This window comes from Ursus americanus, chromosome 10, assembly GCF_024610735.1.
Source record: "Ursus americanus isolate L20-20 chromosome 10, mUrsAme1.1.p, whole genome shotgun sequence".
NCBI classification, from domain to species: Eukaryota; Metazoa; Chordata; class Mammalia; order Carnivora; family Ursidae; genus Ursus; species Ursus americanus.
Window position 1 is genome coordinate 11,061,122 of NC_142136.1, and position 16,191 is coordinate 11,077,312.

The 16,191-nt window shown below is 43.6% G+C and overlaps 1 protein-coding gene across 4 annotated transcripts in view; it reads right to left on the reverse strand.

Annotated features, from left to right (window-relative positions):
* The window catches only part of PCCA (propionyl-CoA carboxylase subunit alpha), a 392,273-nt gene extending 381,035 nt beyond the window's left edge, over positions 1 to 11,238 (reverse strand). For all 4 annotated transcript variants that reach the window (XM_045811095.2, XM_087865002.1, XM_045811094.2 and 1 more), the window contains exon 1: positions 11,098 to 11,238. In XM_045811095.2, coding sequence (XP_045667051.1) covers positions 11,098 to 11,202 — 105 coding nt within the window. In that variant the 5' untranslated portion in view covers positions 11,203 to 11,238. The remainder of the gene's footprint in view (positions 1 to 11,097) is intronic.
* Positions 11,239 to 16,191: the final 4,953 nt, after the last annotated feature.

Genomic DNA, 16,191 nt, shown 5'->3' on the forward strand with positions numbered 1-16,191 from the left:
AAGAGAAACCAAAAGGCATCAGAAGGATCTCTAAAAAACTAAAATAAGAGTCAATGGGTCAATCTTAATTCTGGAGAACTGATGGTTACCAGAGAGGAGGGGGATTAAGGGGTGCACTTGTGATGAGCACTGGGTGATGCATGGAAGTGTTGAATCACTATACTGTACACCTGAAACGAATATAACACTGTGTTAACTGGAATGAAAACAAAAACTTAAAAAAAAACAAAGGTCAATGGGTCAAATAAAATTTCAAGAAAGGTCTGATTATGTAGACTGACATGGCAGAATCAGAAGGTCACATACCACACAGAACTTTATACAACATAAAACAAGAGTCTTAGTCTTTAAGGAGCTTCCATTTTAACAGGGACTGGAAAATAATACAATTTTTTGTTTGCTGATGTCTTGAACATGATTTCTTATTTTAGTTTTTCCTAGTACAGTGAAAAAGTACAAGTACAGTGAAAAGGCAATAGAAATAATCAAGTTCACCTCTAATTCATTATTATAAATGTTTGTGGAAAAATATATCTTCTTTAAAACATGAAGAATCATTAATAAAATTTATAGTCAAAGGTTTAAAAAAAACAATTTACCCAGTAGTCACTGATAAAGCTAGACTAAAAAAAGAAGAAGAAGAAAATAAGAGAAAAGAAAAGTCGTGGGAGTGAAAGGCAACCAGTACTACCTCTTAGAACTTTCTAAGAGGACAACTCAGTTAAAAAGCAAATGTTTTTATGGCACCGTTTTTCAAAAAACTCAAAGATTCATATAATTTGTAAAGCATCAAGCCCCAAATTACCAAAAGTAATCTTAATACAAAAGTGAAGATAAGAGGGGCACCTGTGTGGCTCAGTCGGCTAAGCAGCTGCCTTTGGCTCCCGTCATGACCCCAGGGTCCTGGGACTGAGCCTCCCTGCTCAGCGGGGAGTCTGCCATTCCCTCTCCCTCTGCACCCCCCTCCCTTGTGTTCTCTCACGGCTCTCGCATGGCTAGCTCCAGTACTCCAGTACTCCATCCCTTTTAAAGACCAAAACTCACTCTTGCACACCTTCAGACATCCCTGTAAGTACAAGAGTATTGGGCCCAATTTTAAAAATGAGTAAATGGAGTCTAGATAATTTTAATTTGTCAAAAGTCCTCGGGCTAGGTTATAATGGTTGCAAGATTTAAGCACAGATCTATTCAAAGCATTCTGGAGTTTATTTTGAGAAACTAAAATGATGGCACCTCCCACATTATTACCAATGTCTCTGCCAAGATAGGATTTGAGGAGAAAAAAAATTTACCAGGAGGGTCTCACCACTCTCTATGTGCCCAAATAAAAATCCAGTCTTCACTGCCTTTAGCAAAACAGCTATAATTTAGCAACTTTACTCCTACATCAGACTTAATAGGATAAAGGTAGTACTTCCTCCCTGGAAAAATCAGGTCTTGTGTTTCCAGCCTCAGCCAAAGCAGAAAACAAACTCTAAGAATAAAGAAAAGCAAAAGCTCCCCGGGAATTTCTCAGATTTATTCTGCTGCAAGGCAGCACTGGGATATTTACACAAAGTAAACAGCATACCAGCTTCCTATCCATTTTATAACATATAACAACAAAATAGTTTACATTTTTACAAATTCTCCCTAACACTGTAAGGCACATAATGGTCAGCTGCATGAACAGACCAACATAATGCTTTTACAAAAGACAAAAATCAAAACTGTGTCTTTCATCACTAACAAATAAAAAATTTTTTTAAATCCCCTATAGCCTTTAAGATTTTAATTTCACAGAGAGAGAGAGAACACAAGCAGGGGGAGCGGCAGGTAGAGGGAGAAGCAGTCTCCCTGCTGAGCAAGGAGCTCAATGTGGGACTAGATCCCAGGACCCTGGGATCATGACCTGAGCCGAAGGCAGACGTCCCCTATAACTGATCCCTGATGGCAAAAACCAAATGTGCGTCTTCCAGAGACAAAACACAACCTGGGATGGACATTTTAGGTATTCTAATTAGCTTCGGAGAGTGAGAACAACATTGATGTTTATGTCTGGGGAAGGGAACACTTAAAAAAGCAGGCTAACACCCAGCAAAGAACTACAGGAAAAGAAATCAAGAAATCTGAATTCTACCCCTAACTCTAGGACTTGAGCAAACCACTCTGACCCCTCTGCTCTCTGCTAAGAAATGAAAGCCTGGATGACTTTTCTATAAGGTCTCTTACTAACCTAAACCACTATTATCCAAAAAACGAGAGCACAGCACAGGGATATCTAACACGTACCAACTTCTGACGTTCATGGGAGTATATGCAATCAATCCAAAGTCAACCAAAGGCCAAGAACATGGTGACCCAGATCTTACTGCTGACCTACTCTGAAAGGAACAAACATGCAGAGCTGCTTGGTGGAAATAGAGCTAACTTCACAGATTTAACAGATATGAATTATGCATTAAGTTTCTAGGCTACCTCTGGTAATAAAAACCTCGGGACTCTATTTCATTAGATGAGTCCATGAAGAATAAGATAAATTTACCCCAAAAGGAAAGAGTTTCTCTTCTAGAACCATTCAGAAATCTCAAGTGGCCAAGCTCTGAGCAATATTTGGGTCAGGTGACTCAATTATACTATAGTTACTTTCAGGAAACCATCAGTAACCTAAAACTAGAATTAAATATGTTTATGCCACAGTTCCTAAAACTAAATCCACTCTATTACAGGTTACACCTGGCCAAAATGTAGGCGCTGTAGCACTGTACCTAAGTGATCGAGCTGGTTTTATGGAATCTTATTACTATTTAAAATACTTGATTCTGAAGACCTGAGACTATATTTTATATTTAAATATAAAGTAATATATATATACACACATATATATATTTAATTTAAATAAATTTAATTATAAAAATTAATTATAAATTTAATTTATAATTATTTTCGGTCTTGTTGGTCTGGGTGTGCCAGACCATTTATAATTAATTGAATAAATTAAATTACATTTAAATAAATTAAATGAATACATATATAAAATATATATAGTTTGTACCCATGTGAATTTGTGATAATGTGGCCTGAAATTTTAAAAGACATGGATTCCCTCATTAGCCAAATAACTAACTAAATGGTCCAAGCAGAACTATAACGAAAAAACAAGTGTTGGGGCCACTTCCACAGCGAGTCTGAACTGGTTTGTATTTGGCCCCGTAAAGACTTTCTCTGCTCCTGTTTACTCCTGGCAGACCTTCACGGAAGCCCCAGGTTACAAAGAATACAGGTCAAAAATCAGACAATTTTGTAGAAATATAAGATAAAACTTTTCTATTTATTTTTGTAATTTCTACACCCAGTGTGGGGTTGGAACACACAAGGCCAAGATCAGAAGTTGCATGCTCCAGCAACTGAGCCAGCCAGGCACCCCTAATTTTTTTTTTTTTTAATACAGAGGACAGTTAGTAGAAATCTGCTAATTTGCACCTCTACACAGAATTTTATGATTTTTGTTAAGCATATAACAAACTGGTTACAAGCCCAGCACCAAAATATATATATATATATATTATATATATATATATATATATATATATATATATATATATATATATATATATATATATATATATATATATATATATATATATTTATATATATATATTTTAAGCAGACTCCATGCTGGGGGCTTGAACTCACAACCATGAGATCAAGACCTGAGCTGAGATGAAGAGCTGGACACTCAACCGACTGAGCCACTCAGGCGCCGCCCCCTCCAAATTTTTTTAAGGTACTTCCTAAAACCAGGAGTCCTACGGAAAGACCTATATCAACTCCAATTACGAAGAAAATTTAGCCTATCACACCCCAAGAGAGAAAGGTCAGTATGTACAAAATAACTTCCCAATAACCTCTGACCACTGGTTCTCTTCTACAAGATAAAGATTTCCTGTATTTTCCACACCTAGAAAAGAAACGGCTAACAGTGTGGCACATGGCAAGTAGAACCTTCAAAGTCACAAGACCTGAGTCAGCTCTTAGCTCCACTGCCTCATAGTTATGCATCACTGAGCAAATCATTTCTCTGGACCCCCGTTTCCGTTCAGTAAAATGTAAGGACACCTCCTGGCTTTTCTACAGTTGTTAAAATGATCACATAAACCTTTATAAACTGTAAAGCACCAACAAAATGTAAGAGATTACTCAATAACTAGATCCAATTATGCAGCTATCCCCTTCTTAAAGGTGTACCAGACCATCTGGGAGTTACCACTAGAGTAATAATCAAGAGCTCTGGTCCAGACTCAGATTTGCACGTTATAGTAAGCACACAATAACTGCCACCCCCCCCCCCCAAAAAAGGGAGAAATGCTACAGCTTTTCAACAAACTGGATACAAGCCTACCCCCCCCCCATTGCAAACGGGGAAACAAATATGGTTTTCTAACATAGCACCTACTTTCACATTCTGGACTGGCCTCAGGTGGCAACCCAAACTAGTAAATCTAGTAGCGGTTATCTTAAGTAAAAAAAAATTAAAAAAAAAAAAAAGGACAATGTAAACACTAATTTGAAAACGAACGCTAGTGCAAAAACCAAAACTACTGTTATTCCTAACACAGCCACAGCGGCATTCAAATGGATACTACAACAACCTGTTAACAAGCTAATTCATTATCAGGATGCATTCTGCTTCAAAGCAGCAGCTATCCTCAAAACTGGGGATTAATGGAGCCATAAGGTGGATCTTACCAAGTAAACTTCAACATTAGCTAGTGATTCAGCTTCAAAATCTCCAAGAAAAGCTCCCCTCCATGTTTCAGGACACGGAGCTGGGAAGCATCAGCAGCGTATTTATTGCATCATTTTAACAGCCCCAGAGCGACCTTCTGAGGGAACGCCCTCTAAAAACACTGAAGTCAGGCTTTTTCACTTAAGCATGGCTCCTTCTTCAAAACAGACATTGACTGTTTAGTCTTTGGGGCCTCACTAGCCAACCCAATCTTCCACGGTTGGACACAACCTTCTGTCAAAAGCGAGGCTGAATACCTGGTATTTTGAGAGATGATCAAATCTCAAGATTTCGCTGGCTCTGCCTCCACAAAGTTAGATCACCAGGAAACCAGATACATCAACTTGAAAATTTCATCATCCCACCCGGCTCCCCTACCAGGCCATTCTTCCCACCCCCACCTGTAGCAGGTGTTGCTGGGGCCCATCCAGAGCCTCTGCAGCAGCAGCGCGGCATCCCCAGCTGCTGTGTGGACTACTCGCAGTTCACACCTGCTCCCTAGCCTGGCCAACGTGCCTTAACCACACAGGAGTCCTCCATCAAGCCAGGGAGCGACCCCTCCTCAGCCCACAGCCAATGACTGACTAGCAAGGGGGTTCAAAAGGCCATCCCCACTCACCTCAAGGTGGGATCAATTTAGTAGTGCAATCTGGTTTGTAAGAACTGACTGTCCAATATGGCAGCCACTAGCCATACACAGCTACTGAGCACTTGAAATGCACCGATCCAGATTCTAATGTGCACCGAGTATAAAATACACACCAGATCTGGAGGCTTAACACCAAACAATGCAAAGACTTCATTAATTTTTTTTGGATTTATACACTGAAATATTTTGAATGTACTGAGTTAAATAAAATACACTAATATTAATTTCATCTTGTTTTACTTTTTTTTAAAGATGTTCTTATTTATTTGAGAGAAAGATGGCACAGGGGGGAGGGACAGAGAGAGAGGGAAAGAGAATCTCAAGCATACTCTGCACTGAGTGTGGAGCCCTACACGCGGCTCAATCTCACAACCCTGAGATCACGACCTACGCGTTGGATGCTTAAGCGACTGCTTCACCCAGGCACCCTTGTTTTACTTTTTTAATGTGAGTACTAGAAACCTTTAAATTACATTTGCAGCTCACATTACATTTCTACTGGACAGGGCTAATCTAGAGCCGGGCTTCTCGGACTTTCCCTGTGCAACAGTATCACCTGGAGGGCTTGTGAAAACATTGCTGGGCTCCATCTCCAGCTTCTAACTGACCAGTGTGGGGTGCAGCTGCAAAATCTATATTTCTAACAAGTTCCCAGGTAATGCTACTTCTGCTGCAAACTGAGTCCCCACTTTGATAACCACTGCTCCAGAGCTCCGCTGTGGGATGAGACTAAAGCTAGTCTCCACCTGGGGCCCCTTCCTTGCTTAGTTTCTCCCCCCCCCCCCCCCGCTTTCTTCATGCTTTTGTTGACCACCCACTGCACAAAATCCCTTTTCAGGCTCTGCTTCTAGAAAACCGAACCATCCCACCTCCAGCAGAACTGTTTTTCCACAACTATAGCTTTCACAGAGTGCCAGATCAGTGGCAACCAACCAGATGGGAAAGACTGCTGCATTTTTTTTAAAACAAGTATCAAAGTTATTTACTGGATTGCTAGTTGCCCTTTTACAATGTATTCTATGTAGTCAATGCTAGGACAAGGTTTATTCATCCTGATGAAGGAATGTTCCTTACTACTTTAAGACATGGACAGCTTTATAGCCTACTGCTTCCCTCTTTTCTGTGGCTACTACGGAGTTCAAACTACTTTTTGTGACCAAGCCATATAAATTTACCCTTTATCCTTTTTATTAAGTTTGTTAATATGGTATAATAAAAAGACTGAAGTCAGATCTGAATTTGAATCCTGGATCTTCCCCTTAATTGTTGTCTGACCTTGGGCAACTTACTTAACCCCAGCTGTGAAAACGAGAATCATTTGAAGGTAGTTTGGTAATTAAATGTGAATACAGCCTTCCTCCTCCTTTGCCATTTGCAGCGACCCCAGAAACATCCATCAACCCCAGAAGATGGTTTTGAACTACTTCTCCTTGCCCACAACCATCAGTGCCCCACAAACAACAAATACTATCAGCCACCCCTCTGTTTTGTAAATTCAATCAGATCATTTGAATAGAACTACTGTCTCCATTTTCTCTCCCAAGCTGCAGCCTTCCTAACTCTAAGACACTATCACACCCAGGGCCTTAGGTAGACCTAAGAGTCACTCTTTTTTCTTTTTTTTTTTTCTTTTTTTGTAAATTGAGCTATAATTCATTCTTTTAAAGTATACAACTGTGTGGTTTTTAGTATATTCACAAGATTGTGAATCACCACTGATTCCAGAACATTTTTCATCACCCCCAAAAGAAACCCCATAGCTATTAGCAGCCTCTACCATCCCCACCTCCCCCCGTGGCACCCACTAGTCAGCCTTCTGTCTCTATGCATCTGCCTATTCTGGACATTTCATATAAATGGAATCATACAATATATGGGGGCCTTTTGTGCCTTCCTTTCAAGGGTCCTTGATTCCACTCTTTCCCTACATCTTCCTTCTAACCCAAGAGCAAGTATCACGGGCTCTAGTCCCACAATAGACCCCAAGTCTCAGCAGTTCTCGCAAACTCCAGCGCTACCACCCTACCACCGTCTCTAGCTTGAACTTCTACAGTGGCCTCCTGACTGGCCTCCTGGCTGCCACTCTGCCCACCCCAGCCCCCACTAGGGCATTCTCCACACAGCAGTCGCAGTCTTTCCAAAACATGAATCCAATTTGCTTAAAATCCTCCAACGGACTCCCACAGTTAGACTGAATTTCACATACATGCCCCTACACGATTACCCTGTCTAGCTCATCTCCTCGAATTCCTCACTCACTCACTGCAACCACACTGGCCACATCCATCCCTTGCCTATACCAAATGCAATCACACATCAGAGCTTTTGCTTTGGCCTTCCTATGGACTGCTAGTCCCCAAGGTTGTCACATGGCAGGCTACGTCAGTTTTCCCTTCAAATGCCACATGCTCAGAAATGTCTCCTCTATTTTCCTTAGGTAAACAGCCCCCAACACCACCACCACTCTTTATCCCATTATCCTATTTTTTTCCTTTCACACCCCTTACTGCTCTACTTGGATATAACCACAATGAGGGCAGAAACGTTCACTGTTATACCACAGCACCAGGCAGCACCTGGCACATAGCAGGTGTACTGGGTTGAATGGTGCCCCCCAAAATGATGTGTCCATGTCCTAGAAGTTGTGACCTCTTTTGGGAAAAGGGTCTTTGCTGATATATTTAAGGGTTTCAAGATGAGATCATCCGGGATCCTGTCATGGCCCTAAACCCAAAGACAAGTGTCCTTAGAAAAGAAAGAAGGGGCACCTGGGGGGCTCAGTTGGTTAGGCGTCTGCCTTTGGCTTGGGTCATGATCCCAGGGTCCTGGGATGGAGCCCCATGTCAGGCTCCCTGCTCAGAGGGGAATCTGCTTCTCCCTCTCTCTGCCCCTCTCCTCCGTTTGAGCTCTCTCTCAAATAAATAAATAAAACCTTAAAAGAGAAGAAGAAGAAGAGGAGGAGGAGGAGGAGGAGATACACAGGGAGAAGGAAGGGAAGACCATGTGAGGGCACAGCCAGAAACTGGAGGGATGTAGCCACAAGCTAAGGGATGCCTAGAGCACCGGAAGCTCAACGAGATAAGGAGGCATTCTTCACTAGAGCCTTCAGAGGAAGCATGGCCTTGCCAACATCTTGATTTCCAAGCCTCCGTAACTGTGAAGGAATAAATGTGTGTTGTTTTAAGCCACCAGCTGTGTCCCATGGATGCTATATTAGTTTTCCTGACTAAAACTATAAGCCTATATCTTCCAACATTTTTGAAATCCACTTTTATTTTGATCTTATTAATACTGACCCCATCACAGTTTCTGTCTTCTTTTATTTTTTTTTAAGATTTTATTTATTTATTTGACAGAGATAGAGAGACAGCCAGCAAGAGAGGGAACACAAGCAGGGGGAGTAGGAGAGGAAGAAGCAGGCTCCCAGCAGAGGAGTCCAATACGAGGCTCAATCCCAGGACTCTGGGATCACGCCCTGAGCCGAAGGCAGACACTTAATGACTGAGCCACCCAGGCGCCCCTCTGTCTCCTTTTAAAAATAAAAATGTCAATAGGAATTTAAAGTAAATCATTTTTTAAAATCATACAACACCCAGGAGTGGCTGGCTGGCTCAGTCGGTAGAGCTCACGACTCCTGATCTTTACATGTGCTGTTCTTTCCCATACAACACTCTTCTCTTTCCTCTTTGCCTACAAAAAAGGTCACTCTAACGTTCAAAACATATTTCAATTTTCACTTGCAAAGGAAAACATTCCTTTCCCTTAAGCAGTATAGCATGATTAAGGGTACCAGTTCTGGAGTTTTAAATCCTAGTTCTGCCATTACTAATTCCATAGCTTAGAGCAGATCACATAACACGTTGTGCCTCAATTTCTTCATCTATAAATGGGGATTATATAGCTGCTGTGAGGATTTAATAAATTAATTCAAATAAAGGACCAAAACAGTATCTATTACATAGAGCTCAAAATCTTGACTTCGTCAAATCCATTTCCTTTTTCTTTTTTTTTTTAAGATTTTACTTATTTATTTGACAGAGAGACACCGAAAGAGAGAACACAAGCTGGGGGAGTGGGAGAAGGAGAAGCAGGCTCCCCGCTGAGCAGGGAATCCGATGCAGGACTCGATCCCAAGACCCTGGGATTATGACCCAAGCCAAAGGCAGACGCTTAATAACTGAGCCATCCAGGCGCCCCTCCATTTTATTTTCTTATAGCACCAGACCTCTCTCCCCTAACAGCATTTTACACTTATTTGTCTCTCCCTAAAATGCCTAAAAGAGCAGAAACTGTATTTGTTCCCTATCAATGGAACACAGGAAATAACCCAATAAAGATTTATTGAATAAAAAAGTAGCTGAAAGGAAGAAGCTGAGGCCCAGCAAAGTGACTTGTCTAATATCATGCAAAACTTCATCTGTGTGACTCCAAAGCCGATGCCTTTCCACTACACCAGGCTGCCTCCTACTAAATGCATATGAGTCTTGGCAACTACAATCAATGTGGCCAACAAATGATTACAGAACACAGACAGCACTTAAAAAACAATAAATTTTCTGGCAACACAAAGAACATTGTGTATTTTGAGAGCGGCATTCCAAAGCTGACACTAAGCTAATACAGGTGCAGGCTTCCTTCCTTTTCCAGCACCAGCTCCCACACTGCTCACCTGGGCCTCAGTTCCCTCCTCTTTAAAGGAGTTGGATGGACCAGTTCATCTCTAAAGTGTCTTCCCAATTCTAGAGTTCAATGACAATAAATCACATTGTGACTATTTTTAAAAGATTTAAAAAAAAAAAAAAAGGAAGTTTAACAAGCAGACTGAACCAGATGACAGGTGGTTTTCAGGGAGACCTTCATTTTAAAGAATTTGTTCAAATGACTTAATAAACCGTATTAATAAAGTAAGGTAGTCTTTGCTCAGAAACAGCAAGAGACTCCATTTTCAAGAGAAAGTGTAAACAGCCACCCACAAACACTCTAACATATGAGCCAAGGCTGCTACCATGAAACCCTGGGACATACAGAAGAGTGGCAAAATGTGTTTAGAACAGTACAAAAATCTAGCTAACCACTACACAGAAAAGAAAAATAAATTCACAGGATGCATATACAGTATACCCCGATGTAACACAATAAAATAGGCTCTCAACTCAAACATAAAAGGTAGCAGCAATCCCGGCATCGCAGATACTTTAAAAGTTTAGATAAACTCACAACCCTAACTCTACTTCAGCAGCAATTCAGTGTCCCTTCAAATTTGGAAAGAGGCAAGAGAAAATGTAAACTGTAAGGACCCTTAAAAATTCACCCTGGGAAGCTCGAGACCAAGCCAAAGCCGTAAGGCACGAGAACGGGTGCACGAGAAATGCACATACATCAGCCAGATGGCTGTCAGCCGCCCCCGGCGAGCGAGCCGAAAGAGCAAACCAGCCGACTCGGTGGGCCCCTCTGCCCTCCACGAGCCTCGGAGTAATGGCTGCGGCGGGCGACGCCGGCACTGCCGCGCTCCAGCGCGACCTCGGAGGGAAAGGGACGAGGGGCGCGGACTGCTGCCGAATCCGCCGCGGCGTCGCCCAGGAAACCGCCGGGCGCTCTCCGCCGCACTGCCCCCACCAGGCGGTGCCGGGCTGCGAGCCCAGCGAAGCCCAGGCGCGCGGGGCGCCCGGTCGCTCCTCACCTTCAGGCTCCACAGCGATACGCTCCACATCAGCGGCTGCGGCCATCGCCGCCCACGCCGTCCCGCCGCCACCAGCCCCGCCATCCCTACCCAGAGCCCCGCCATTGTCGCCCCTGCCGACTAGCGCTCTACTGACCTCTCACCCCGCCGAAGGGGGCGGAGAAGGGGAGAGCCAGCCCTTCGGCCAATCACGCGCCGGGACCCGCGGCCCCGCCCCCTGTCACGCAAGCCTGGAAGGGGGGCGACCCGCGGATCAGAGGAAATCCGCGGCGGGCGGGGGCGGGCCGAGTGCGGGGACCCGAGAGGGGCGGGGTTTACCAGACCCGGGGGTGAGGTAGGCGGGGAAGACGCGCGTGAGTTCTGGCGGCAGTTGGTCCGCGACTGCTTGGGGTAAACCCGGTCCTGTACCGGCGGCCCCCTAGCTCCCAGACCTCTCCGCGGCAGTTAGTCACCTAAGCCCGGTGGCCACCCCGCAGTACCGAGTGTCCCAAATTCAGACATGCTCCCGAGCTATGTTCCTTTTCTTCCAAGGCATAAACTGCAAAGCACCAAGTCAAGATAAGGTTTTTGAACCAGCGCCGTGACAGAGAAAACGCTCTAGGTCTAGAAATCGAAGATCAGAGCTCAAGTTCTACCTCTGCCTCGTATTATCTACATGTCAGAGGAATTAACCAAAACCAGCGTCAGTTTCTGTTCCTTGCTAGCAGGAACCCTTATTAGTGCGACAACGAAGGGCCAGATCTTGTGCTAGATGTCTCAAATTCAATCTCATTTAATCTTTACGAGAACCCTAAAGGCACACACATTATTCCCATCTTGAAAAACTGAATTTATAGAGAGGGCAAGTCATTTAGCTAGTAAGTGGTGACCGACGCTAGGGTTTGAACCCAGGTCTGGCTATCTCCAGGAACTGGCCTTTTGCTTTGTTATATTACAAATTTGTTAACATACACAAAAGAGAGAAAGAGTGTTAACGATCACCCAGGTTCTCCTCCTTACACGCTTCAACAAATCAACATTTTGTCAATCTTGCTTCATCTATTCCCCCTTTTTCATCTTTTGCTGGAGTATTCTAAAGCATATCCCAGACATCAGGTCATCTTGCCTACAAATAGGCCAGTATCAGGGGCTCTGATCTTAATTATTTTGACACTCCTTCAGGGTCACCTTGAGAGAGTTATAAAGCTAGGAATGACCTACAGTATGTTACAGCATGGCAAATGCCCAGAGATATAAACAAAATATTCAGGAATATCAGAGAGATAACATTTAATGGAACTGTAAAATGTAAGCAGGAACTCTCATGGCAGACAAAATAAAAAGGAGTATCAGTATTTCTCATTGATGTATCTAAGGCTAGAATTATTTCCTCCAAGAAATCTTTCCCTTTTTTCTTTCTTTTTCTTCCTCCCATTGTAATCTTTGGATTGGTGCTCCTTAGATTCTGTCTTATGGAAGTTCTTTTCATGAAAGTCTCGTATGGCAGAAACTACTTGTCCCATACCTATTCTCCACTCATTCCTTTAATAAGTGAGTTCCTAAGTTTCAGTGCACACAGGCCACCCAGCCAAAGGCTGCAATATCCAGCCTCCTTTACAGAAGATGTAGCCATGTGACTAAGGGCTGGCTTATGGAATGTAAGGGTTGTGCCCTTAAAGGGTAGAGGCATGCTCTCCATTTCCTCTACTATCTTTCCTGAAATTACACGTGCTGGTGAGTGCTGGAGCAGCCATCTTGACTCCAAGACAGGAGCCCCATGTTGAAGATGGCAGAACAAATTATGGGAGGAGCCCAGGACCCTGACACTGTGGAGCCATCTTACCAGCCTTCTGCTGCCTAATGCATGGGGGGGTTCTGTGACAGAGAAAGTTTTATCTTGTTTAAATCATTGTTATTTCTGCCTTTACTATAGCAACCAAAACAGTATCTTTTTTTTTTTTTAAGATTTTATTTATTTATGTGACAGAGCAACAGCCAGCGAGAGAGGGAACACAGCAGGGGAGTGAGAGAGGAAGAAGCAGGCTCCGAGCAGAGGAGCCTGATGTGGGACTCAATCCCGGAACGCCAGGATCACACCCTGAGCCGAAGGCAGACGTTTAACAACTGCACTACCCAGGCGCCCCACAACCTTGTGCTTCTAACACAGTGTTTTCAAAGGAACATGAGTGGCATTTGAAGCTGGACAGTTCTACCCTGTCTGAGCTGCGCCACACATTTGGGATGTTTATGAGCTCCAAACCCCTGTCTGAAATGCTTGAAAACAGTGGTTCCATACACTTTGTCCACTTAATCCACAGTGACAGTTACCCCATCTGGAAGCAGTCTGGAGTCAGTTAACACCATGGCCAGAAACATATCTTTTACTCAGAATTTTGAAAGTATCTTTTTTGTTTAATGATTTTATTTATTTGAGAGAGAGAGCACAGGGGAGGGGGTGAGAGAGAGAGGGAGGAGAAGGAGAAGCAGACTCCCTGCAGAGCAGGGAGCCCGACATAGGGCTCAATCCCAGGACCTTGGATCACAACCTGAGCCGAAGGCAGAGCTTAACCAACTGAGCCACCCAGGTGCCCCAAGAATTTTGAAAGTACCTTTATATTATTTTCTAGCTTCCAGAGTTCTAGCTCTTATTCTTGATCCAATGTGTCTTCTTACAGTTACCTGGCTGCTATACTGTTGTGTAGTGGGTATGGAGCAGAGAGAAGTCCAGGCTGTAAATTAGGGAGTCATGAGCGGCCATATGCTCAAGTAGTGAGCCTGCACTCCACCAAGAGCCCCCGAGTTTTGAGCCACACATATTTGGCTCTCTTTGAGTAAGAGTATGTGCAACCTAGGTATGCTGGATTGGAAACCATGTTTCCCTAAATCCTCTTCCCTCTGTGGTTCCTGGTTAGAGTTAACCAAAAGAAGAATTTTTAAGATACTTAGAAGGGAGGAGTGAAGCGGTAGCCATTTCTCTCTGAAGATTATTACCATAAGATAAGTAACATAGTTCCCCAGAAAGTCTCAGTTTGTCCTCAGACACAACCCTGCATCCAGTTTGTTTTTCCCACCTCCTAGCCCTGCCGACTACCAGCAACCCCAGGCCCACCACTGGATGCTTGACTGCAGACCCACAGACAGGTAACTATCCAGAGGTAACTGCTTCTTCTTCTTTTTTTTTTTTTCCTAAAGACTTTATTTATTTGATGGGGCACCTGGGTGGCTCAGTTGGTTAAGCGTCTGCCTTCAGCTCAGGTCATGATCCCAGGGTCCCAGGATCCAGCCCCACGTCAGCCTCCCTGCTTAGGAGGGAGTCTGCTTCTCCCTCTGCCCCTCCCCAGCCCCCGCTCGTTCTCTCTCTCTCTTTCTCTCTCACAAAAATAAAATCTTTAAAAATTTTTTTAAAAAAAGAGAGACTTTATTTGTGTGAGAGAGCGAGCAGGGGGAGGAACAGAGGGAGAGGCAGAGAATCTCAGGCCGACTCCACTAAGCAAGGAGCCTGAGGAGGGGCTCCATCTCCACGAACCCAAGATCATGACCTGAGCCAAAACCAAGAGTTGGATCCCTAATAGACCGGGCCACCTAGGCACCCCCAGAGGTAGCGGCTTTTTATTGACCCCTCCTCAAGATCCTTCTCATTCCCATTTGGCAACCAGACATGTTTGGCTTCTCAGCTCTCCCTCAGACTCCAACTTGTCTACCTTGCCATTGCATCAGGCAGACTATTTTAATCTCTCTTTCTCTGATCCTCTGAAAGGAGCCTATAGCCATTGACTAATATGAGAATGCACCAAGGAAGGAAAAATAACCAGCGTTTTCAGGAATTACTGGCTCTGAACTGATACTAATTCCTAGAGACCCCAAATGCCATTATGTCCCACCACTAAAAGTAGAGAATTTAGCACAACTATTGTTTTTTAAGATTTATTTATTCGAGAGAGATGGGGGGGGTCGGAGAACAGGGGGGAGAGGAAGAGGGAGAGAGAGAATCTCCAGCAGACTCCTGCTGAGCCCAGAGCCCAACACCAGGCTCGATCCCAGAACCCTGAGATCATGTGTGACCCCAACCAAAATCAAGAGGCAGCCGCTTCACCGACTGAGCTACCCAGGCACCGTGCACAACTATTTGAGTGGTGAAGGGGTCGACCTTGGCAGAGACTGCTCATTGTTCCCTGATATCCATCTTCCTTACATTAGTAAAAGAACGCTCACAATTTGGCTGGGTACACGGCAAGAATTACATTTCCTCAGGTAAGGACTCCCATGGCAGCAAGAGTGGCCAGCTTACTGAGTTTGGCCCAATGGTCTGTAAGCAGAAGTGATGTGGACGTTTGGGTTCTGTCCTTTAAAGGAAGGGGCATATCTTCCACTTTCCTTTTTCTTCCTAGCTTGCCAGAATGCAGGCTTAGAGATTATAAGGAAAATTCATAAGAGAGTTGAGGAGCTGGCAGGAAATGGCTAACCACTCTCCAAATAGGTTCATTCTTCCTCCTGAGCACAGTCCTGGGCAACATTTCCTAGCCTCCCTTATGGTTAGATGCAGTGAGATACCTGCATTCTGGCCAGTGGAATGTGAATGGAAGTGAGATATACCAACCTCCAGGCTAGGGTCATAAAAACTTCCATGCATTCCTTCATACCCTTTCTTTTTCCTCTCATCTGCTGAGACTCCTGGATGGCATTAGATAGAAGGAGCCTTGGTATCTCAATAACTAAGTAGACTAAGATCTTTCTCCCCTTCCACACTAAACTGACATGAGCAAGAGAAAAACTTTTATTTGCTTAAGCCACTGAGATTCGGGGATTGCTAGAGCAGTTAGTCTACCCAGCCTAATCCAGTATTAATAGAGGGAAATTAAATAGACAAAAAAGGACTTTTGTACACATCAGAAGGGAAAAGGTAATATTTAAGCACAAAGTAGATTTTTCTCTGAAAATGGGATGAAAGAATAGTTAACACTAAATTACATAATTCATTAATTTTGAAAAGAATTCTTCAAGATCAAAGTGTTGAAAATATTTTTTCGCTATTACTATAAATGAATTAGACGACTGCCTACTTAAAAACTGTCAGAATAAGGGACACCTGTGTGGCTCAGTCGGTTGGGCATCCGG